The sequence below is a fragment of the Podarcis raffonei genome, chromosome 1, assembly GCF_027172205.1.
Source record: "Podarcis raffonei isolate rPodRaf1 chromosome 1, rPodRaf1.pri, whole genome shotgun sequence".
Classification (NCBI taxonomy): domain Eukaryota; kingdom Metazoa; phylum Chordata; class Lepidosauria; order Squamata; family Lacertidae; genus Podarcis; species Podarcis raffonei.
The window spans coordinates 45,215,753-45,239,860 of record NC_070602.1 but is presented as its reverse complement, the minus strand read 5'-3'; the positions used below and the strand labels follow the sequence as shown (position 1 = coordinate 45,239,860).

The 24,108-nt window shown below is 42.5% G+C and overlaps 1 protein-coding gene across 5 annotated transcripts; it reads left to right on the top strand.

Moving 5' to 3' along the window:
- Window positions 1-1,760: 1,760 nt before the first annotated feature.
- Window positions 1,761-22,661, top strand: PTGR2 (prostaglandin reductase 2). Of its 5 annotated transcripts, none has more exons than XR_008329854.1 (10): window positions 1,761-1,871; window positions 7,359-7,438; window positions 10,187-10,305; window positions 12,722-12,913; window positions 13,023-13,193; window positions 14,569-14,778; window positions 18,120-18,241; window positions 19,087-19,193; window positions 19,704-19,743; window positions 20,533-20,580. XR_008329854.1 is itself a non-coding variant. In XM_053384047.1 (10 exons), exons 2-10 carry the CDS (start codon window positions 7,402-7,404, stop codon window positions 20,595-20,597), a joined length of 1,044 nt encoding a protein of 347 aa, XP_053240022.1. In that variant the 5' UTR covers window positions 1,761-1,871; window positions 7,359-7,401; the 3' UTR covers window positions 20,598-22,661. The 5 variants fall into 5 exon arrangements, 4 of the variants coding, with proteins under 4 accessions (XP_053240022.1, XP_053240033.1, XP_053240025.1 ...); XM_053384047.1 differs by having other exon boundaries at window positions 19,087-19,174; window positions 20,533-22,661; XM_053384050.1 differs by lacking the exon at window positions 1,761-1,871 and adding an exon at window positions 1,903-2,122 and having other exon boundaries at window positions 19,087-19,174; window positions 20,533-22,661.
- The last annotated feature ends 1,447 nt before the right edge of the window (window positions 22,662-24,108 follow it).

The window sequence follows — 24,108 nt, the reverse complement described above, 5'->3', positions numbered from 1 at the left end:
TAATGTCATAGCTGTTAAAACTATTTGAGAAAGACACAGGTGAGGCTGAGAATCCGAGAACAGGTCAGCACCACTCCTTTCTGCAACTTTATACTCTGCTGGTGGTACTAACTCCTTTGTTTTTAATTCAGGGAAATAACCCTGCTGAAGTCAATGGTGCAGATGGGTAATTTTAGACTGTGACCTTAATAGTTTTACACTCTTACACACACACACACACACACACACACACACACACACACACAAAACCCCTGCTATAATGGTCAAGTGGTTGTTGTTTTTAAAAAAATGATAGTTTTCATTTATATACATTACAACAATTATTTAACCATAATGTTAACATTTTCAACTTTGACTCCTTTCCTCCTCCTCCTTACATTTGTTTTTGTCCTTCCCTGCATACTTCAGCTTGCCTTAACTTATTATTTTAATCATCTATCTATCTACTGCAGATTTTTACAATAAAATGTGTAAAATGTCTCCATCTGTTTACAATTTGTTTGTAAATGCTCAATAAACCATTTCCATTCCTTTCTAAAAAGTTTGTTGTCTTGATTTCTTATTCTTCTGGTGAGTTTTGCCATTTCTGCATACTCCATTTCTGTATCCATTCTTCTTTCATCGGGATCTCTTCATCCTTTCACTTTGGGGCAAATACATAATGGTCAAGTGTTTTAGCTGAGTTGTGAAGCACACAATTAACATACCACTTCTCCTGCTATTCCATGCTTTGCAAATGCTTCGTATTCCTGATATGTAAGAGGAGGAAAACAAACCACTATTTACCAGCTTTGATTTTTATTTCAATTTAAATCACAGCACCATCATGATTAAAGGGATAAAATGAAGTTTGCTTCTGCTGTCCTGATACTAAACACGACCAATCTGCAACTATGTACTGCGTGTTTCATGTCTAGCCAATTTCTGACCAGGTGGTTGGCAACTCTGATGCAATTCCCAAAATAAGGTCTCCTTCTTCCCAAAAGAGTACCACAAAATAAGTATTGTTGTATCATGGAGCTAGAAGGGGCCATGAGGATCATCTAGTCCAACCCCCTGCAATGCAGGAATATGCAGCTGTCCCATATGGGGACTGAAACTGCAACCTTGGCATTATCAGACCATGCTCTAACCAACTGAGCTAAAGACTAACGAATTTATTATCACATAAGCCCTTCCAACCCTGCAATTCTGATTCTGTGGCTGTGAAAAATATTCTGAGCTTCTAGAGTTTCACAGCCACAGCACCACCCCAAATTAATATTATGAATTCTGTGTTGGTAATCATACAGTGGAAGCAGACAGAAAAATGCATGCAGCAGTTGAAGCAAAAAATAAAATAAAAAATCCAGTGCCTATTCATACATCAAATTAATACAGTGAGCATGGATTCAAAGTACTGTATACTGAGTGTTGTTGGTCTCAACGACACCCTCCTATTACACATCCCAGAGGTCAAAGTTCCCAGGTCAGAAGACCGGTCATTCAAACAGGCTGCACCTCTCCTCTTCCCCGATTATAGGCATGCCGATTTGGGAGTCAAATCCCACCCTGTTACATGGAGCTTAATCTCAAATAAGCTTACCTAGGACTGCAGTTTTAAAAGCAGAACAACAAACACGAAAGTGCCTCTGCTCCAAAGCAACGCAAGGCTGCAATTTCGACTGCTCTTTATCCATGGAGCAACCATACCTAAGTGGGAAGGCTTGCCCCTTTTAAGTGGGCCCGCGGTTCCCTGCATTACCCTTTTAAGAGGCAGGCTAGGCACATGCTGGGAAGGTCTCCTCCGGAGGGCTAGTTGCCCTTCGCGCGATTTCTTGGCGATCCGGAGCGCAAAGGACGGGCTCGGGCCTGCGTGCATTACCGACAAGGTGATCGGCCGGTTTCTGCCTCGGGGGGAGAACCGGGAGGAGGAGGAACCCAGCCCCCCTGCAAAAGGGCTTTTCCTTTTCTCCTCTCCAGCAAGAAGCATTTGCATTGCAGGGACTCGCAGTTACTAGCTTCTTAGGGGAACGGCCATAGCTCAGCAGTAAAATGTTTGCTTTGCATGCAAAAGGTCCAAGGTTCACTGCCAGGCAGGCGGGAGCCCCGTCTGAAATCCCGGGATTCGCTGCTAGTCGAGGTACACAATACTCAGCTAGCATGGTGGAGCAGTGTTCCGACTCGGTGCAAGGCACCTTCTAAAGCTGCCTATGGGACAAACTTTAAATAAGTTTCCTTGCAAAACTGTTGAGTCCCTTGCCTCGCGTTCTGTGCAGCCTGTCGACAGCCCACGCCCACCTCCTGACCACCGAAGCAGCTTTCCTGTCTCTTTTTAGCAGCTGCATGACAAGAGCTGCATGGCAGGCAGAAGTTCAGCAGGTGAAGTCCCCCCCCCCCTTGCACGGTGGTGCGGTGACTGAACAGTTTCCTTGCCTAAACTTTCCTTTTGCAGCTATTAAGTTAGCAGGAGCCAGCAAGAAATGAAATGAAAACCTAGATGTAAGCTGCCGCCTCTGGTGCGGTTGACACTTTGGAAAGTGTTACCAATTCTTGCGTAGGTGATGATTGGCAGGGACAAGGGGAGTCATATAGAAATCAAAGGGCGACATGTTGTTTTGTCTGCAAAATAGTAGAATCATAGAATTGCAAACGACCATCCAGCCCTCTGCAATGCAGGAATCTTTTGCCCAATGTGGGGTTCAAACTCACAGTCCTAAGATTGAGTCACTTGCTCTACCAACTGATCCATCCATCAGAGATTCTCTTGTTGTTGTTGTTGTTCTTGCACATATAAGTCAGGAAAGTAGATTATAGGTTTTGGTGGGACCTATCCTAATATTGGGACGCGGGTGGCGCTGTGGGTTAAACCACAGAGCCTAGGATTTGCCAATCAGAAGGTCGGCGATTCGAATCCCTGCGACGGGGTAAGCTCCCATTGCTCGGTCCCAGCTCCTGCCAAACTAGCAGTTTGAAAGCACGTCAAAGTGCAAGTAGATAAATAGGTACAGCTCCGGCGGGAAGGTAAACGGCATTTCCGTGCGCTGCTCTGGTTCGCCAGAAGCATCTTAAGTCATGCTGGCCACATGACCCGGAAGCTGTACACCAGCTCCCTCGGCCAATAAAGCAAGATGAGCGCCGCAACCCCAGAGTCGGCCACGACTGGACCTCATGGTCAGGGGTCCCTTTACCTTTTATCCTAATATTATATAGGAACTTGGCTCAAAGATGAAAAGTTAATGCCCCTCCCTGGCCCTGCTTCATGTTTTCCTTGAGTTGTCCCCCTGGCCAGAATGTGGCCTTGATCTCTGCCTCCTGAGTGGATAGAGATGGCTGTGTGGGGTGTATAGAAACTAGCCTGCTGAACTAAGGACAAAAAGCTTTGTGCTGCCCACATTTGCCTCTGGCCATGCTATCACTGGCATGTGGCCCCTGGAAGGGTCACCAGAGGGGAAGGTGGCCCTTGGGCGGAAAAATATATTCACCCAGTCAAGTAATATATGATGGTTATATGTCACCACATAGCATTTTCCAGCTGTGTTATCTGCAAAGCCTGTAGAGCAAAGGGCATTCACCTACAGCTTCTCTTACTAATTACAGTAGTATTATTATTCATTCAATTTATACCCTGCCTTTCCTCTTGTAGGAGCTCACTGTAGCAAACAGATCTGCAGTTTAAAACTGAGAGAAAACAAAAGTGTTCTACATCAGTTTAAACATTCTAAAGATGATTACTGTTAGAAACATCTAAAAGCAGTGCCAGTTGAAAATATTATTCCACCCAGTGACCTCAGGGTTGCCAGGAACAGTTTACTTTCTTTTTTTCTTTTAATGCCTGGGTCTGCAGCAATTCAGAATGTAGTTCCATTAACATGTCTGCAAGGTCAAGGACTAACCAGAATATCACAAAATTGTGGCAAGCTTTGAATCCTCCAGATCTCTTCATAAGGCAGGATGGAGGTGTGGGGGAGAGTACCTAAAACAAGAAATGTGAGATTAAGCCTGCTGTTGTAGCTTGTAGATTGAGATCCAAGATAGTCACTCCCTGAAGTTTAACTATCATGATGCATACCTAGGATTTGGGGATAAAAAAGTAATGGCTGATCCCCATCTCTGGCTTGTAAACCACATGCAAGGGTTCTCCCATAGCTTTTTTTTAAATGGTGTGTGCATCTTGCTTCCCCTTTTTCCTTTGCACTTTTAAAAATTGTTATTATTGAATAAAACAAAGCATGACTAATTACAAACAACTGGACCCCCACCCCATCACTTTTCATAATATATACATTCAGGCTTGTTGGTTTTTTGCTTTAAAAAACTGGGGTGCCAGTACTCGAGTGATGTGGGTGCCAGCACAAAATGGCTGCCCTGTGGAGCAAAACAAGAGTTTGTATACCTTTGTATACATTAGTCATAACAACAAGTAATAATCCAGCATGTTTTCTGAGTTGATGCACTACTAGGATTTGGAGGCACGGATAAATAAACTACCTTTCCCTTATGCAAGCGAAAGGAAGTGCCTGAAATTATAAGCTGAAGCTCTTTTCAAGGGCTGCCTCTTGTGCTCTGGGCACTCAGGGAAAGTTCAGAAAATCACATCGTTTTTCTCGGCATGCGCATCCCTTTTGCTTATGGAAGTTTTCCATAAGCTACAGTTTTCCATTTGGTCAGAAATGGGAAACAAGGATTAACAGCTTTGAAAACAACCCAGGATATTAAGTCACAATTTACTCATTTGAAGTTGGTTTAATATCATGGCTTGCTCCAGAATTCCTAACCATCGTTTCCCAGCTCAGACTTGGTTTGCTTGCTGGCTCTCGAAGGTAGGAACATGTGGGTAGTGTGTACAGTGGTACCTCGGGTTAAGAACTTAATTCGTTCTGGAGGTCCGTTCTTAACCTGAAACTGTTCTTAACCTGAAGCACCACTTTAGCTAATGGGGCCTCCTGCTGCCTCTGTGCCGCCGTCATGCGATTTCTGTTCTCATCCTGAAGCAAAGTTCTTAACCCGAGGTACTATTTCTGGATTAGCGGAGTCTGTAACCAGAAGCGTATGTAACCTGAAGCATATGTAACCAGAGGTACCACTGTATCTCTACATTAAGCTAAGATCTGATCAAACACTGTCTTACTCTGTAGGACATGCATGAGGATGAGAGGATTTTCCATCTGTGATCCTTGACTTCCATCCCTGTATTTTTGAATCCTACTCCCATGTAGCATTATAATTATTTTGTCCACCTCCTGCTGTGAAATAAGTGTGCATCTGTTTTAATGTGATGACTGAACGTTCAATGGAATAAAATGTCAGCTTTAAAAATGCATTCAAAAACATATGAAGACCTTCTATAAATAGTGTAATTATTTGCTAATGCGGTCCACAAAGTAAAATCTCAGTCTGCCTTTCACCATTCTTCTTTCAATATCAGCAGAGTTTGTCCTTTGCATTTGATTCTAAAGTGTACTTAAGTGTAATGTACATACTACCTGTTGCTCAGTCCAGCTTATCGTAATGTGCAACTGTTATTAGAATTGTGAAAACTGCTATTAGAAATGGGCAGGTGTTTCAACATAATGTAGGGCTGCCATATATCTTGATTTTCCAGGACGTGTTCTGGAATTTGCCCCTGGAAATGGTGTCCTGGATCATTTCTGAAATCGGGCCAATGTTTGGGGGTAAAATTGGGCCAAAAAATGTCCCAAATATGCCCCCAAAAGCTCAACAACTCTATCCTGATTTTCACTTCTGGAGATTTGGCAACCCTAGGTCTGGTTTTTACTTTTTGAAATATGGCAGCCCTAACATAATGGGTAGTGTGTATGCCATGGTGTTCTAATTTTAGCATTATGTATCTGTAAAAATAGAGCTTGCATAATCCAAAGGTGAGTGCCCAATCTTTACATAACAACATATTACTTTCAAAGGTTGTGTGGTCTAAATGCTTCATGACACTTTGTATCACTAATGTGATATTTGACTTCACAGTCACCTCTACTCCTCTTTCAAGCGGCTAAGGACTGCAAACGTTTGGAAGGATGTACATGCTGTGCAGCTATACAGACATTCTAATTTTCGTTTCTTAAAAACTGAAGATTTCAGCAGTGCCATTGTTTCCCCAAAATGACAGGTCTTCTAATAAATATAATAAAATAGCATGAATGTCACAGGAATTAGGATGGGTGTGATCTTTCTTCTACCTGGAACAAGATTGCTAGTTAAACCAATCCAGATCCATAATTTAACAGCAAGAAGACTTTTACCTTCTTCAAATCTGCATAGTTCACAGGAAAGGATTGTGCTGTTAATGGTGCAGTATCTCTGATGATGATAAAGCCATGCCATTAGTAAGAGTTTGTAGGTGCAGTTCCTCAATCGTATTTATGTTGTTATGGTTAGTTACGTTAATGGTTATTATTACTATTATTATTATGGATTTACTTGTAATTAAGTCTGTTTAGAATTGTGGCTTTTGTACTTGAAGATCTACCAACCAACGTTGGTGTTGATGCTGGAAAATGCATTGTCCTTGGCAGAAGCTTTGACTTAATGCCCATTGAAATCCAGCTGCATAAAAAAGCCAGGTTGCAAATGCTTTTCAACGGCTGAGCCTTGGGTTCCTGCCCGTTGCCAGAACAGTTTCTGAAGCATATTAAGACAAAGTGCTAGTGTTTATATTAATGTTATTTTTAAAATTGCTTTTGTTTGCATGGTTCTTGCATATTTTAGCAAGCTTAGCTCTTTCCCACTTTGTTCTTTACACCATGCTTTTGCAATCTGTTCTTCACCTTCTGTGCCTGCTAACATTGTTTCCCATCAACATACTTGCAAGTCCTAGAGGCCGAGAAGAAAGCATAGCACTTTGCTGGATTTTCGTACCTAAAACTCGGATAGACGCTTAGTTGTTTGCATTTTCTGTGTCTGTGGGAAGCCAATTAATGTCCAAAGTGATAAATCTAATCCCTCTCTTTGACTTCTTGCGTTGGCTTGGTTAGCCCACAACTCTAAGCCATGGTTTGTCTAGCCCAAGTGTGGTTTGTTTGATCATCCAAAACCTGCCCAACAGACTCAGGCTATGAACCTTAGCTTGATTGGATGATGGTTTGGTGTTTTATCTGCACTCAACAGCCTTGTTTAACTAAATGCTTGCCAAGTTACAAAAGCACAAGGCAAGGGCAGCTGGGAAACAAAACAAGCCTTGGTGGAACAAGCCATAGCTTGTTTGCTTTTCTGTGAGACAACTCATAATTTGCTGAGCAGACCATGGTTAAAAGAAACCACGGTCTAGTGTTATGTGTGAACACAACCAAAGTCCTCTCGTTTATTATATTAAAACAGAAGTCTTGTAACCTTATCTGTGTTGAATATCTTTTGCTTTGCAGTGAAACCTACTTCCACCTGTGCAGGATTTTGGCAAGAGGACTGATGATTATACAAAGAGTTGTGTTGAGCTCACGCCCTGGTATGTTTCTACTTGTCGGAGAATGATAATGAGTTTGGTGTGCTTGCATAATGTGGAAGCCAGGCAGGAAAAATGCAACTACCAGCCAGATTTCTGCAGAAAGCTTTTGACAGTCGTGCTAAAAAGCCTGTGGTGAAACCTTTTAACGGCTTATGCAAAATCTTCAGAGAGGCATTCACAGCAGGCATTCTTTTTATACCAGAAGTGTTTTTGAAAATTATCTTTGCTGTTGTTGTAAGAATGCAACAGTGTAAGCAATAGGCTTACTAAGAATAGTATCATCTTACAAAGCGTGGTGTGAACTTAAGCCCATATGTTGTAAGTAGCAAGAGCTGCACATGCATTAGTGATTCATACCAATAACAATAGGGAACAATTTAGTACCAGTAACTAGGTATGGGAAAGAAATCCAGTTCAGTCCACCTTTAAAGGCAAATCTGCTTAATTCATGCAGGTCTCCAAATTTTACAATTCACATGCACAAAAACACGTACAAAAGTGCACATACTAGGGTAAAACATGCATAAAAATGCACATATCCATCAAAATAACATGCAAAATGCATGGTAGGAAAACTTGATTTGTAAAAATATGTATAATAGGCTAAACCTGCATATAAAATGTGTAAATTAGTATAAATTATCACTAAAATGCTAATGAATTTTCATGAGGACTTTCAAAACAAAAATCATAAGCTGATTTCAAAATGTCGAGAACTGAATATTGCAAAATGAGGCGGAAGAGAATGATTGTACACCACCTTGATCCTCGGAAGATAAAATGTGTTTATAAATCTAATAAATAAATAAAATGAAATAAAAATTAAAAGTTAAGATTTGAAAAATGATAGAGAATCTGAAATTGGCAAATTGGCCTATCCCTACAAAGAAGTAATTGATGAATGGCTAAGATGGCTGCATATATCCTTCTAGGCAGTTGTTAATTTCTCTTTCCTCTCAAGTTTATTAAGCAGCTGGACATTCTTGCTCTTAAGTTTTCATTATCTTTTCCCAACTTTTTCCATTTATGTTGCTGGCATGTTGGAAAGATACGTTTAAGTAGTCCCCAAGCTCCCAAAATCCTGTATCTAATTCAGATAAGTCTCAAAAGTTTTTTTCCGGAGCTTGTCTTTATATATATATATATATATATATATATATATATATATATATATATTTCTATAATGCTGTTCATTTAAAGAAAAAAAAATTCAGAGGGTTTTACAACAATTGACCATAAAACCATATATGATTAAAAACCGTGCACTAAAATCAGGAATTGACTAACTATTGAGGAAATAGGCATTCTTAATTGCCTGCACAAGTCTGACGGAATAGAAAAGTTGGCAGCAGGCGATTTGAAAGCTGAAACAGACAGTACCTGCTGAAACTCATGTAAGCATAGTTAGAATATCATTGAGCTAAATATGCTTTGTCAGGCCTGGAGTCAGCAGACAGCAATGGCAGGCGGGTGCTGGGGGCCCAGGAGGGCCGACTACAGCTGATGTTGGCTCAGACGGATCTTCATTGTTGTTTGTGTTTTTTTTAAGTAGGTCTCAATGCTGAGAGGAAAGCACAGGCGGCTACAGTTACCATGTTTCTTCTCCCAGTGCCTCAAGGCCCAGAGAAATTTTTTGGGGGGGGGAATGAAGATAGCGGTGATTGCAACTATCTGGGCTGGTGCAGTGCTTCTGCTCAGTGGATTGTGGGTAATGCTAAGAGGAGTACTTGGCAGCTGTGGTGCACTTTTGGGGCATCTCCTGCTCCTCTAATCCAGGGGTCCCCAAACTAAGGCCTGAGGGACTCGTTTATCCTGCCTACAGCGACCACCGCCACCTGCTCTTACCTGCGCTGCGCGGCTGGCCACTTCCGGGTCAGAGGAGCACCGGAAACTGCGCGAATGTGCAAGCACTATTTGCGCATGCGCAAGCATTATTTCCAGTGCACATCTGGGTCAGAGGAGGCCCGTGCACCTGCGCACAAGCTATTTCCAGTGCTCCTCCGACCCAGAAGTGCACTGGAAATAGCGTGTGGGCATGCATATGGGCACATGCTCCCCCGCCCTCCGGCCCACCATGTGATTGGCACTGGAGACACCGGCCCGAGGCACACTAAGTTTGCTGACCCCTGTGCTTCTCACTGCCCACCCAGTCAGCTCTCTGGTACTGCCAGGAGAGGGGTACTTGGAGAGGAACTCAAGAGGGCTCAAGGCCCCCTCAAATCTGTTCCTGGCATATGTATCACACTCAATTCAGAAGTTTTAGAAATAATAGAGGACTGCCTGGAGGAAGCAAGCAGGGCAGGCAGGAATAGTGGCGAGATGGAGAAATATACTAGGAGGAAGGGAAGTCGCAGAGTTGAAACATAAGGAGGCAGGGAGGAACTGATAGGGGGGAGGAGTTCACAGGATGAGGCAATAAGGTTTACTGGAGTTCAGTTATTGGTTTGTTTTGAGTCATGTAAGCTCAGGTGTAGATTTAAAACCCTGATTTAGCTGCTCCAGCAGCCCTCCTCAGCTGTTCTGACAACTGCCTAAACCAATATGTGAGGGACGGGGAACAAGCTTGCTGGGCTTGCCCCTCATTCCCACCCCGCCCCATGCATGGAAAGGTGCCTGCTTGCTGTCTGAAGTTAGAAATATAACCCTGCTTTCCCCTGGCGCTTGCCCACTTGCTGGAACGCTTGAGAAGGGTGAGCATCTGGCCAAAGAGAAATTTTGCCATTCAACTTGTAACCTAACCCATTCTAGGTGTCAATGGAGAGCCAGTTGCAGGAAACTTTCGTACAGAGGAAGCTACCCTACCGGATAAAATTGCTGAGGGTCAAGTCAAAGTTTGTACGCTTTATCTGTCTGTTGACCCTTATATGGTAAGTATGTGTGGCAGGTGGTTATGTGATAAGCATGCAATAAAATTTGGAGCTCACAGAAGCTCAGTTTGCCAGCTGTAGCATTTAATGTGATCAAAATTATTCATATCTCGGTCCAATATTGGCTTATGTACAGTTTTGATTTGGGGTTCTTTTGGTCTGCGTAGATAGCTATGAACTGAGTATACACGTACTTGTCTTTTTTCCCTTGGTGTGGCCCATATCAATTGCCTGAGTGTTTAAAACAGTTAGGTGATCACAGTAGTCAGGACTGAAAGTAACATAACTTAGGGTTCCCATATCTCTAAAAGTGAAAATCTGGACACAAAAGCTTGGCAAAGTTGTTGAGTTTTTATTTTTTTTTGGTAAAATCTAAAAAAATTTTTTTTGAGCTATTCTTAAGGAAATTCACCAAAATCTACACTTCTGACGTGGGTTGCCATACGTTCGGACGCCATATATCCAGACCCTAACATAACTGCTGTGTGTGTGTGTGTGTGTGTGAGAGAGAGAGAGAGAGAGAGAGAAGAATATCAGGATCTTGCTCTGCTTCTGTCATGAGAATGTGGACATCCCATAGTGTTACATATATGAGCCAACCATGCGATCGCCCAAGTGTTGTTCATAGCTAGATAGCTTTTCTTTGAAGCCTGCTTGAGTGCTTCCAGTTCTCTTAAGATTCCTTCACTGCTCTACATCACAAATATAGAATTACCGGTTTACCTCAGAACAGGGCCTAGAACAAGGTTGAGTGGGGAGGAATGGGTTCAGAGAAGTAGCTGTGTTTAGGCTATTGCGGGGCTGGGGAACATTCTCCCCTTCAGATGATGTTGGACTCCAGCTCCTGTCAACCCAGGGTTGTTGCCCATGTTGGCTGGGGCTGATGGGAGCTGGAAGTCCAAGCAACATCTTAAGAGCCACAGGTTCTATACCCCTGGCTTATTGCAACAAAAAGCAGGGGAAGTATTGTGGCATAAGGGCTTCTGAGCCTGCTGTTTTCAATGGGGAGAAAAGCTCCTATTAGTGCTAGTGCAGCCTCTCTGTTCCTCGCCTTGAATCAGGATGTGGTGATTGCAAAGTTCCTGCCCCTCAATTGTCCTCACCCTGTGCTGTCTATTTATTTTCATTTTAAAATGGTCTATACAAGAACTAAAGATGTGACCAATGTCGTATCTAGTTTGGCTCTCAGTAACCTTATTCTGTAATATTCTGAGTAAGGGAACAGGGAATATTTCACAAGCTCACAGGTTCTAATTTGTTTACCGACAAAAGCTGGTAAAGGAAGATCATTAATAAATGGTAAGGATTGTCTGCTCTAGAACTATCGACATTCCAGTCTAGGAGGATAGGAATCTGCCTTATACGGAACCAGGCCATTGTTCTGTCTGGCTCAGCACTGTGTGCACTGGCTGGCAGGAGCTCTCCAAGGTTTCAGACTGGGGATGTTCCCAGTCTTACCTGGAGATTCTTGAGACTTTCTCCATGCCAAGTTGACAGATGCTGTACCATAGAACTATGGACCTTCCCTTATTCTGTTACAAGTGAGAGTCTGAGCACAAGGTTGCTAGATAGACAGATGTTGTAGATAGATACTCAGGGTACAATAGTGCCAATTATTTTCCTACTCAGTGAATAAAACGATTGGTTTTTTCCCTCTTGGTTTTAGCTGTTCTTACTTTTTCCGGAAGTCCCTGTCAGGGAAGAAAGCAGCAAATAAATAAATAGATGATAATCAGTATTAAAAATTGAGATATGAAAGCTAGGAGCTAAATTATACTTTAAACCTAGGTTATGGGTGCAACAAGGGAATGTCTAGGCTCGCTTTTTTATAACCAGAATACAAAGCTGAAAGTGAATGAACTGCAGCTAAAATCTTATGTGCATTTTTCACATGGTCTGATCCTCATCTGAAGACTGCAAAAAACAAAGCCATGCTTCCCCTCCCCGCTCACCCTAATATTCTTAAGAGGGTCTCTTCTCCAGTCTTCAGAGAGTGGCTGGAAGTGGGTAGGCAGAAAAAGGTCCTCCTTTCCTTCTACTGTACAGTTTTAATCTGAAATTTTAGGCACAGTATTGCACCCAGAGCTCAGAAACTGCTCGTGCTAATGAAATTCCCTGTCGTAAAACGCACCTAGAACAATGGGAGTTTTGAACGCTGATGAAAATAATAATAGCGTAGCCCTTTAGTCAAGCGGAACTGAATAGGATTTCCTTCAGTGTTACTGTGCATTGCCATGCTGTTAATACAGGAAAAATTAAAAGACCCTGTTGTGAGGAGGAATGGATAAAGATAGAAGCAAAAAGCTCCAAAGATAAGACAGGGTTTTAGTTGTTGGTAATGTTAAGAGATGTTCAGAATAACTATACATGGTTGTATTTTAAAGGATTATCTCATGGCAAACATTTTGTCTTTCAGCGATGTCGTATGAATGAAAACTCTGGTTCTGAGTACCTCCAGTCCTGGAAGTTGTCTGAAGTCACTGATGGTGGGGGAATTGGTTCGGTGGAGGAAAGCAAAGATGCCCGTTTCGCTGCAGGAGACTTTGTAACTTCCTTCAACTGGCCCTGGCAGACGAAGGCCATTCTGGATGGGAAGCAGCTTGAGAAGGTAGAGTTCTTGCACAGAGGAAAGGCAGCTGATTGTTCCATTTAATTCAGGGGGTGGGGGTGCTATAACACTGGGGCCTATGCCTTTTAAACAACTTGTCTCTGTTCAGATTGATCCGCAGCTTGTAGACGGTCATCTTTCCCATTTTCTGGGTGCAGCTGGCTTGACTGGGCTGACATCTTTGCTAGGAATAAGGGAGAAAGGACATGTGTCTCCAGGTGCCAATCAAACTATGGTGGTCAGTGGGGCTGCTGGTGCCTGTGGTTCATTGGCTGGGCAGGTAAGCTGGTTTAAGACTAGTATTTGCATCTTAAGAGGAGATTTTTCGCATATTTTGAGGTCAACGGTATTAGCTTCAGATGTAATTGTGTTCATGTTATCCCAGTGATGTGGGAGCCACCAGATGAGAAACCATGGACCATGTAGTGGGGATGCTGAGGCTCCTTCCCATGCCAGTGTCCACCCTTGGAAAATGGAGTTGGTACTGATGTGCGGAAGAGCTACAGCAGGGCTCCTCCTTGTGGTTCCAGACTTCTCACGTTACCCCAGTGGTGAAGGATGGAATAGTGCTGTAGTGACTCCAGTGTCACAGGAACAACAACAACAACAACAACAACAACAAACAAGCATAAGATTTGGACCGACCAACATATCCAAATCTCCTTCATCTCCTCAACACTCCTCTGAAAACCACTTACAATCACTCACCAGAAGCTGGCTGAGCTTTCACCTTGGTGGGGATAGCAGGTGAAATTGAGGGCCTTTGATTAAACCAGTTTTGCATAGAGGGGGCCAAGGCTGAGAAACAGTGGCCCAGGAGAGATGGCCAGGGATGTGTGTAAGGCCACAGACTCATGATATAGTTGGCATTTCATAGACCTGCTGGCTGTGCGAACCAGCACCTCCAAGTGGACACATTTGGTGGTGTGATTTTTGTGATTGTAGCAGCTTTTTTTCAAGCAAATCACTGTGGCTGTGAGTCTGCTGCACGAGATACAGGCCTGTCCACATTTCATAATTAGTTAGCTGTTAATCCACTCCCCCGTTCCACATTTGAATTAGATTGAAGTAGTCTACAGCAACTTTGGTCTTTTCTATTCATATTCGTTGATTCTATTATGCTGATTAAGTTCCAAGAGGGCATGCCCACAGACACATGCACATGTTGTTGTTGTTTTAAAAAAAACTTTCCTCACCCAAGAAGCACATAAAAGCACAAAGTCAGGCAATTGTCCATTTGCTTCTGCAGTTTTTCTGATTTTGTGGATACCTGAGGGATCAACAGGTGGAGGAAATCCTCCGTGCATAGGAAATAGTTGCAAGCAGTGCCAGAAGAGATATGAAACCATTGAGGAAGTAGTGGACATGGTAAAAGGAGTAGCAGAAAGTGACATCATTCATCGATCATCGATCCACTCATTCATCCCAAAGCACCAAAACAAATTATATGCAATCCCAAGCGGAGTGAATTGGAACCAATTTTGTGGATAATCTCTTATGCACTGACTTCAGACCCTCACTCTTGTGATTCCACTGTACCCTGGTTATTTTGTTACAGATTTCTTTTTGAAATAATCATCATGATGCATGACAAATTGTTGCATAGTGCTAGAAGTTGATGAACTGCGGCGATTGTGGTTTTGATGCTTCCAAAGATAGGTTCCCTGGAGGGCTGTTCCAGAGTGGTTGGTATCTGTGGCACCGATGAAAAATGCTCCATTCTGGTGTCAGAAATGGGGTTTGATGCGGCTATCAACTATAAGAAAGAGGATGTGGCACAACGGCTGCACGAGCTCTGCCCGGCGGGAGTGGATGTGTACTTTGACAATGTTGGTGGAGACATCAGTGATACAGTGATCAGTCAAGTGAGTGTACATGTTACCCATTTTGTGCCTTCCCATTAATTACTCCGGACTTCATGCAAACTGGTAGAATTTTACTGTAAATCTGTCTGACCGATGAAAGACAAGATTATCACAATAACCTTGCCCAGGTATGCTGCTAGGACCTTTGCGAGGCTTCTTATGCATTAGGCATTTAAAGAGGTTAAAAGTACATAGACAGGGGCAGGTAGTGCATATACAAGCCTCTGCCCATGATCTCTCCCCCCCCCACACATGTGCTCATCTCAGACTTTTGCATGCTGACTTAAATGGCTTAAAGGAGGTTTTTGCATCTGTTTAGCTGAATGCAAGTGGGAGCAAGCAGCTGAGTACACTTGCCCCAGGCGTTGGAGGGTTAAGTTGGTTGGGGGGCCCCACTGGGGATGGCTGCTTTTTTGTTTGTGTTTATAACTTTATTCCAACAAGATTCCTCCCCTGGGCCTCAGACAAGCTCCGCACAGGCCTGGCTGAATGTGCCTAGAAGTCTCCCAAGTGACTGGGAGCCCTGCTCCATCTGGATTCCCAATCACACAACAGCTTCTAAGGATCTTTGGTTGAGTGCAACTAGAAGTCCCTTTAGACCTTCACACTCAGCATGCAAAGGCCTGAGAGGAGCTCCCACCTGTGCAGACATTGAAGGTGGAACTTCTGTGTGCCTCCCTTTCCCTCTACAAACTTTTAAGCCTTGCCTGTTCAGGCAAATGTCCAAAGACAGCTACAGGGCCACAACTTATAAAGAGTTTTAAAAAGAACAGTTGCGCTGGGAGTTTAGTGGTTCTGGGGCAGGGAAGGAGATCTTTCCAGTTATTGCGCTGGCTTGTACTTTGGTCTCTGGAGATTACACAGTTCGCCTCACCCCACTGTGCAGTTTCCACTAGACATTTTTTTTAAAATGGACGCTGCAATCCTATGCACGCTTACTTGTGAGTTCCATTCAGGGCAATGTGGCTTAGGTGTAAGTAAAAGGATTGCACTGTAAAAGTGGCCAAGAGCCTTTCTGAATCTTCCGTTTTAAATTTATTTTTTCTTTAATTAATTGGAGGCTGTGTGCTGCCCTTCTGTTCAGCTGTGCACGCCTGAATGAAGCAGCCATAGATCTAGAGCACATTCCATCTTTAAGAGTTAAACTAGCTCCCTGCTCCGGAGTCAATTCAGAATGCCAGTACTGACACCCACAGTGCAATCCTTTGTGTGTCTCCTCAGAAATGATCCCCATTAAGTTGAATGTGATTGATCCCCATGTAGGTGCATATAGGATTGCAAACTTGAAGCTTTACAAAAGTATAGCTATCAGAAGGAGCAATTCCTTTCATATGTACCTTTTTAAATGCTCAACCGGGCTCTAGACCTCAGGTGCCACTGCCATCCAAGGTAAGACATGGAGCAAAAAGAGTGTTGTAAGAACTCTTTACCTTCGAGCCTGACTTGACCACCCTTGCTGTGGACTTCTAGACAGGTTGTTATCATTTGAGACAACCTTCTCACCTGCCAAATGTGGTCTGTGGGAGGTGAGAGAGATGATAATCTGGCCTGCCATCCTGATCCAGTTCCCTGTTCCTGGTGTAAAGTGTTCTTGTGGCACATTTCAGCCGGATGGGAGAAAGCTTTCTCCATTTCACTGCTATTGTTCATGTTGCTTGGCATGGCGACAAGTTAAATTTGTTCCCCTGTAATGCACCATTGACTGAGATGGAGGGTATGTTGACATATATTTACTCTTGTTTTTCATATAAAAGAGTACATGAAAAGACTATATTTCTGGTTGTTGTAGCAGCATGTAGGCCAGATGAACTGAATGTTCTTCAGCTCTGATTCATAGTGCATAGTAAACACACACTGTTTCTTTGGGCTGTTCTCTTAATTGGCATGGGTAAACCAATTAACAACATTTTAACATTTTAACAGTTGCCATTTAGCAAGTTTTTTCAGACTGCATACTGGGGTCTCTCAGAAGCCAGTTGGGGTTCCCCTATGAAAATATTGGTAGTGGCAAACACATTTCTCCACCAGACAGTTCTGGTTTGCTGGTGGGGGGAGTGTGGGCTGCCCCACCTTTGCTGTGCAAAGTTGCCCCTCCAGATAGAAACAATTCAGTAACACTTGGGAAGCATTGAAGAACAACTATTTAAGTAGAATGGTGTGTGGACGGACCAGTATAAACTACCATCAATGCACTGCTATTGTGTCAACATACACCCACAAAAAGGCCCGCCAGTCTGAAGGGCGTGTCTTTATTGAGCATTATTTCTTATTTGTTAATGGGACAGTTATATGACAATGAGCATTCATCCTCGTTGCATGCATAATGTTTACAGTCATGTCTTCCCATTAATTATTTGTTCATCTTTTACTTTTCAGTGCATTTCCCTGTCACTTTCCTAATTGCAAACAGTTGCTGTTTTAAAGTGGATTTGTTGTGCCACTGCAATTTAGGGTTCGCCTACAGTGGTGCCTCGGGTTAAGAACTTAATTCCTTCCAGAGGTCCGTTCTTAACCTGAAACTGTTCTTAACCTGAAGCACCACTTTAGCTAATGGGCCTCCCGCTGCTGCCACACCCCTGGAGCACAATTTCTGTTCTCATCCTGAAGCAAAGTTCTTAACCCGAGGTACTATTTCTGGGTTAGCAGAGTCTGTAACCTGAAGTGTCTGTAACCTGAAGCGTATGTAACCCGAGGTACCACTGTATACTGTTGTTTAATGTGAATAGTAGGCCCCTGTACCTCCATTAATTCTCCTTCGCCCATACGATGTTCTCTTCTAAATCACGACCTTCCCATACATTCCACTCCTTCAGTGTGGATCTTCTCATACCCTCTCCTTTTCAGCATATATCTGGTATGAGAAAATCCAGATTGAGGAAGGAGAAAGTGTAGGAAGGTGATGATTTGGAGGAAAACATCGTATGGAAAAGGGAGAATTAATGGAGATCCAGGAATCTTACTATCCACATTAAACACAGTATGGATTACCCAATTTTAATCAACTTTAATTGAGCAAATTTGGATTTCTGATATGTGTTTGAATTCCTCCCACGAAATAGTGACAGTCTGTAGGAGGCACCTTTAGAGCTCCACGATACTTCCACTTCCTTGTCCTTTTATCACAGTAGCTGAGACTTCACCCTTTTCTGTTTCCACCAACCGCTGCTCGCAGAATCTGGGGCAGATCTTATTCCTTGAAGGAAATCAAGCACTCGGCAATGCAGCCCTAGAACCCTTCTCGAGGAACAGAGCAATGGAAACAGAATGTACTTTATGTATGTTTACAGCTTAGTCTTTAGCGCAAGGCAGTAAAGTACTCTCTCTCATTTTGTCTCCAACAGATGAATCTAAATAGCCATATCATTTTATGTGGCCAGATCTCCCAGTACAACAAGGATGTACCTTACCCCCCTCCTCTGCCTCCTGCAATAGAAGAAATAAGGAAAGTGCGAAATATCACAAGGTATTTCTCCTTTGTTGGCCTAGCCACCTTCTGGGCCGAACACATTATTATTAATTATCATTATTATTTATTAAATTTCTAGACCTCCCTGTATCTGAGGATCACAAGGAAGTTTACAATATCAAAACACAAAAATACACAACCCAGTAACAAACAAGAGCAACAACCCCACAGTTTAAAAGGCCATGTTAATATTTTTTTGTCCTAAGGGCAGACTTACTAGATCTTTGCATTGCAGCACCTTTATGGAAAGTTGTCCCCTAAATGTTTATTTGAAAATAGAGATCAATCAGATATTTACTGAAACCAATATCCATGTTGCTTACCATCAGTGAGGAAGCCACTTGACAGAAAACAAGCTGGGAAGAAAAGCTTCCATTCACTCTTGAGGGAAATGCACCTAGTGCTTGAAGCACATGGACAAATGTGCAGCTAATAAACTGCTCGTTGGATAAATGTATGTGAAGTAGGGAAATGTTTTCTTTTGTAATATCGCTTAATATTGTCAGATGTTTGGTAAGCTGAGGATACACACTTACTTGGGAATAAGCCCCACTGAACTCAGTGATACTTTCTTTGGAACAGGCTTACCTAGGGTTTCCCTGTCACTTTCCTAATTGCAAACAATTGCTGTTTTAAAGTGGATTTGTTGTGCCATGGCAATTTAGGGTTCATCTATACTGTTGTTTCTGCAAAAGATGAATATGTTGGGCTAGAAAATCTAATTACTGCTTTAAATTGGTAACTGCTGTAGTAATCCCCTCTTGCACGCAGAATGAAATCTAAAATGTTTTCAACTAACATCACTACCTAATGAATGAAACACCCATTCTCCTGTTTCATAGGGAAAGATTTCTCGTTCTGAACTATGTGGAGAAATTTGCAGCTAGTACTATGCAGCTCTGCCAATGGATCAAAGAGGGAAAACTGAAGGTATGACACAAATCTGAAGGTAATTGCATATGGGTTGCAGCTCTGGCTTTTAATCATGAAAACCAGCTTTTCTCATTTGTCCTGGTCATTGTATGGTGCCTCGAATATCCTATTTCATCCAATGAGCATAGAAGCTTTTTTAGAAAAACAAAAAAATAATCATCTAGACTGCTTTCAGCTTCCAAAATGAGAGCTCAAAAGGAACAATATGGAGTGGCTTGCAAAGCATTGGGGTTCAAAGCTTGGTAACCCTGCAAATGGGGTTTCGAAAGGTTGGTGGGGCAACCCACCTGTCAATCGTGTAACTGGCAAGCGGATTGGCTGGCTGGGTTGGGGCTGGCTGAAGATCTGACCCCCCAGAGCAAAAAAGGTTCCTCATCTTTGACTCTAGTGAATTAGATGAGGTAAAACTAACTTCTTTTGATATATTTGTTTTATTCCCCAGTGAGCTGAAAACTGTTTGCTTTTAGGAAACAAAACCAGAGCAGAAAACAAATACTTTATACTTTCTTATTTTCTACTTTAACAGGCTAAAGAGACTGTAGTAAAAGGCTTAGAAAACATTGGAGGTAAGGTATTATTTGTTCTTCACAGTTACCTGTCCTTAAGTACAGGGCAGGGATGAACTATAGTCTAGTGGGAGAGCAGGTAGACAGCCCCAGGCTTTCCAGCTCCAGTTGAAAAGATCTGGTAACAGGTGTTGTAAAGCATGTTCTTCAACCTTTCCCCACCCCCAACCCTACAGAGGATGTTGGACTACATATCCCATCATTCCTGGCAATTAGGTAAACTGGCAAGTGAGGATTGGAGTTGGCTGTATGAGGGCCCCTGTCAGCAGTGCTGTTTTTCTAGAAATCAAAGTGCTAGAACTCACTGTGAACATCTCCCTCACTCTCTTAGAATGTGGCGGAACTGAGTTCCTGTGAGTGCCCCCTTAAAAAAAACAGCCCTGAGTGTAGGCATTATAAATATGGCTTCCTATGAACACTAAAGCTATGGGATACTAACTTTATCCCTTACACAGTTTAGGAGTTTGATTTAGACTGAATTTACTAATTTACTTCAGTTTAAAAGCATTTGACTATAAATCTATACAGGAATAAAATCTAATAACTGTGTTAAATAGTTGGGCATTAAAAAAATCTCAGGTAGCCATTGTTCCTTTTTAACAATGCATTAATGCTTAACCTTACAAAAATTGTCAGAAGAAAAATCATTTTACAGGCACAAAACTGATCTTTGCATTATGATTGTTTTGGTAGCAAAGAAACCAAGTACATTTAAGTCCAGTAAGAAATGATTCTTAAAAAAAAAAAGGAACAATGCTCTTTTACTAATTATTTTCATTTTTTTTGTAGCTGCTTTCCAGTCTATGATGAGCGGGGGCAACATTGGGAAACAAATAGTGCTTGTTTCTGAGTAAATAAGTCATCGTACTGTTTCCTGAGTGTCAACTATGAAGAAAAAGCATCTTTTATTTGCAAAAGTTTGGCATGATAATCTCCTTGGATAGGTTCTCCCATTGCATAACCAGAAACAGATTTCTAGTTTCGTATTCTCATTTAATAGCTGACATTCTTATCTCACTGTTGTGACACTAACAGAAGGCAAGTCCAAGTTTTGATTCCAGGTCCCCTTATCTGATGTTCCATGTGTATTTCTGTACACATTGCCTTAAGACAGGAATTTTGTAAAAGTAAGAATATTATCTGTGCTGCCCTTGAATCTCAAGTGTCTGAATACTACTATTTAGCAATAATTGTGCCACACTGTTATAGTATACCTCGGTTGCTACTAGATATGAGAGGACAAAGATAAATGCTTCTGATACTACAGCTGTTAAAGCTGATTTTTTTAAAAAAAGTTCTAACTGGGCTTCTTGATTAATGTGATCAACTGTCCTTCTAGGTACAGTAACCTGATTCCTTCAGTTCTTCATAATCCTGCCCAAACCAGAGTATACATATTTATATTTATTGTATGCAACAAAAGAAATCAAATTTTGTAAGAACAGGCCACACCACAAATTTTATTATCACATTGTATGTATTTGGGTTAAAGATAGGGGAAAGTGTGTGGCTAGGAGCATAAGAGTTGTGTAGTGTTATAGCTAATGCAATGAATTTGGGTGGTGCCTGGTTTGAGTCTTGAAGCTGTCATGATCTTGCTAGGTAAGCTCAGCTTCACCTGTCCCCATCTACAATGTGAAGGATAATAATACTGACTTACCTTACAGGTTTGTTGTAAGACTTATGAGATTTTATATATGAAATGCTTTGAACACACAAGAGCTACATAAATGTTAATTACCAGCACTGCAATTAAGGTATGTGTTCATCTACTTGCTCAGTGATGAAACTCCTCAGCAGCTGATTAGTGGGATAGGAGAGCTGGGGGGGGGGGGAATTCACATCTGGCAATCAATGCCCCCCTTTGGTTTCAGATAGTACATGGGTAGACGAGTCTAAGAAGTCCGGGACACAATTTTCATAACTCTCTCGCATCTATGGTGGCTCATTTACCAGAAGGAATGTATTTAGCATTAAGTCTTGGAAGTGTATACCTGATTCCGCCAGATGTGAAATCTGTTGACATTATTTTCAGCTCTCCTATCCCACTAGATCTCTTACAGCACTATTGGAGTACACTACTACGTAACCCTAAACTCATGCATCTGAATCAATTACACCATTTCTAAACTGGAATTGGTAGCTGGTGCATCATGACTCTGTGCCTAATCATACCGAAGGAAGCCCATGTTTCTCCTGTGAGATAGATCTCTCTTATATTCAAAAGAAAACTGGCAAACAGAAGCCATTACTTACAACTCCAAGAATGGGTTTAATATGCCTTAGGATGCGGGTAGCACTGTGGTGTAAACCACTGAGCCTAGGGCTTGCTGATCAGAAGATCGGCGGTTTGAATCCCCGCAACAGGGTGAACTCCCGTTGTTCAGTCCCAGCTCCTGCCAACCTAGCAGTTCAAAAGCATGTCAAAGTGCAAGTAGAAAAATAGGTACCGCTCCGGCAAGAAGCTAAACAGTGTTTCCATGCGCTGCTCTGGTTCGCCAGAAGCAGCTTAGTCATGCTGGCCACATGACCCGGAAGCTGTCTGCGGACAAACACCGGCTCCATCGGCCTATAGAGAGAGATGAGCATGCAACCCCAGAGTCGTCCACGACTGGACCCTAATGGTCAGGGGTACCTTTACCTTTACCTTTAGGTTTCTTCTATGGGTATTAATACTGTGCCAAAGTATATATAAATGTAACCGGAATACAGCTGTGCAATTTAGTATCTACTATGGGGCTCATCTTTCGGTGGGATAGGACTTACCTTTCTTGGTGTATTCCTGGATGAGCTTGTTAGGAATTTTGTATTATGGTTTTAAATTTTCTGCTTTTCAACGTTGTCTGTATTCTATTTTGCATAGTTCTGGGACTTTTTTTGGTAGAAATCAACTAACATAATAAATTGTAATAAAATAACTGTTGATATCATCTTCGAAAAGACAACTTTCAGAGGTTGCCCACTTGTAGGGGGGCAGTAGGCAGAGTGGGAATTTTGAGAAAGTGCTGTAGGGGCATAGCACAAAATGGCTGCCACATGCAAAAAGACAAGAAAAAAAAGTCAGTGTCCCCATATGGTGCAGGCATTCCTCCCCCACCAATGGGAAAGAGCTACTTACATCAGCTGCTACCACACCTGTGTTGTTGTTGTTGTTTAGTCGTTTAGTTGTGTCCGACTCTTCGTGACTCCATGGACCAGAGCACGCCAGGCCCTCCTGTCTTCCACTGCCTCCCGCAGTTTGGTCAGACTCATGTTTGTAGCTTCAAGAACACTGTCCAACCATCTCGTCCTCTGTCGTCCCCTTCTCCTTGTGCCCTCCATCTTTCCCAACATCAGGGTCTTTTCTAGGGAGTCTTCTCTTCTCATGAGGTGGCCAAAGTATTGGAGCCTCAGCTTCACGATCTGTCCTTCCAGTGAGCACTCAGGGCTGATTTCCTTAAGAATGGATAGGTTTGATCTTCTTGCAGTCCATGGGACTCTCAAGAGTCTCCTCCAGCACCATAATTCAAAAGCATGAATTCTTTGGCGATCAGCCATCTTTAAGGTCCAGCTCTCACCTGTACACACCTGTGTACCTCTCCTCTGTTCAGAACATATGGCGGATGGGTGTCTACTCTTGGCATCCAATGGAATATGGAAACATTTAAGGGAGAGGCTAAGCCACTACAAACAAACTCAGTAAGAAGAGCAAACAGTCTTTTTGTGCAGTGTGAATTTTTGAAAGGATTCTTACTCTTGAGGCCTTTTGCAGGCACACCAGGGCCCAATACTATAGTAGCGCAGCCTAAACAACCATTTGAGTAACAGGGGAAGAACTAAATAACACACATTGATATTTGCTTATAGCGAGGGTAGCCTGACTCAAACCAGCCAAGCCTCCCCTGCAACTTTATCTCCTGCTTTGATCGGGTGATAAAAACTCTGTCTGTTCTGTAGTGTGATCTTTAAAGAGCAGACAAAGTGCTTTATCTTCTGCTCAGGAGATAAAACATCCCTCTGACTGCCTCATAAGAGTGGATTTTGATGGAGCAGTCAAGACTGATATTATATTTCTAATCTCAGCAGAGAGCGGAGAGATAAAAGGCAGCATTTCCCCCCTAACCTCATTCCAGAGCTATGGGAGGGGAGCTGTCATTTACTCTTAAGGAGAAAGCAGGGGAGAGGCAGAGCGGTGGTGCTTAGCACTGCGACTGGAGGTGTTACATCTCTGAATGCTCTGTTTCATTTTGAGAAAGATGCTTTATAAAGGGCAACCAGAGGGATGTTTTGCATAGACTGATCCGTACAAAATAAAAGGTGCAATTTCCAGCTACTCTTACACTACTCCTGGAGGACTGGAAATATGGCAAGAGAACATATGTATGA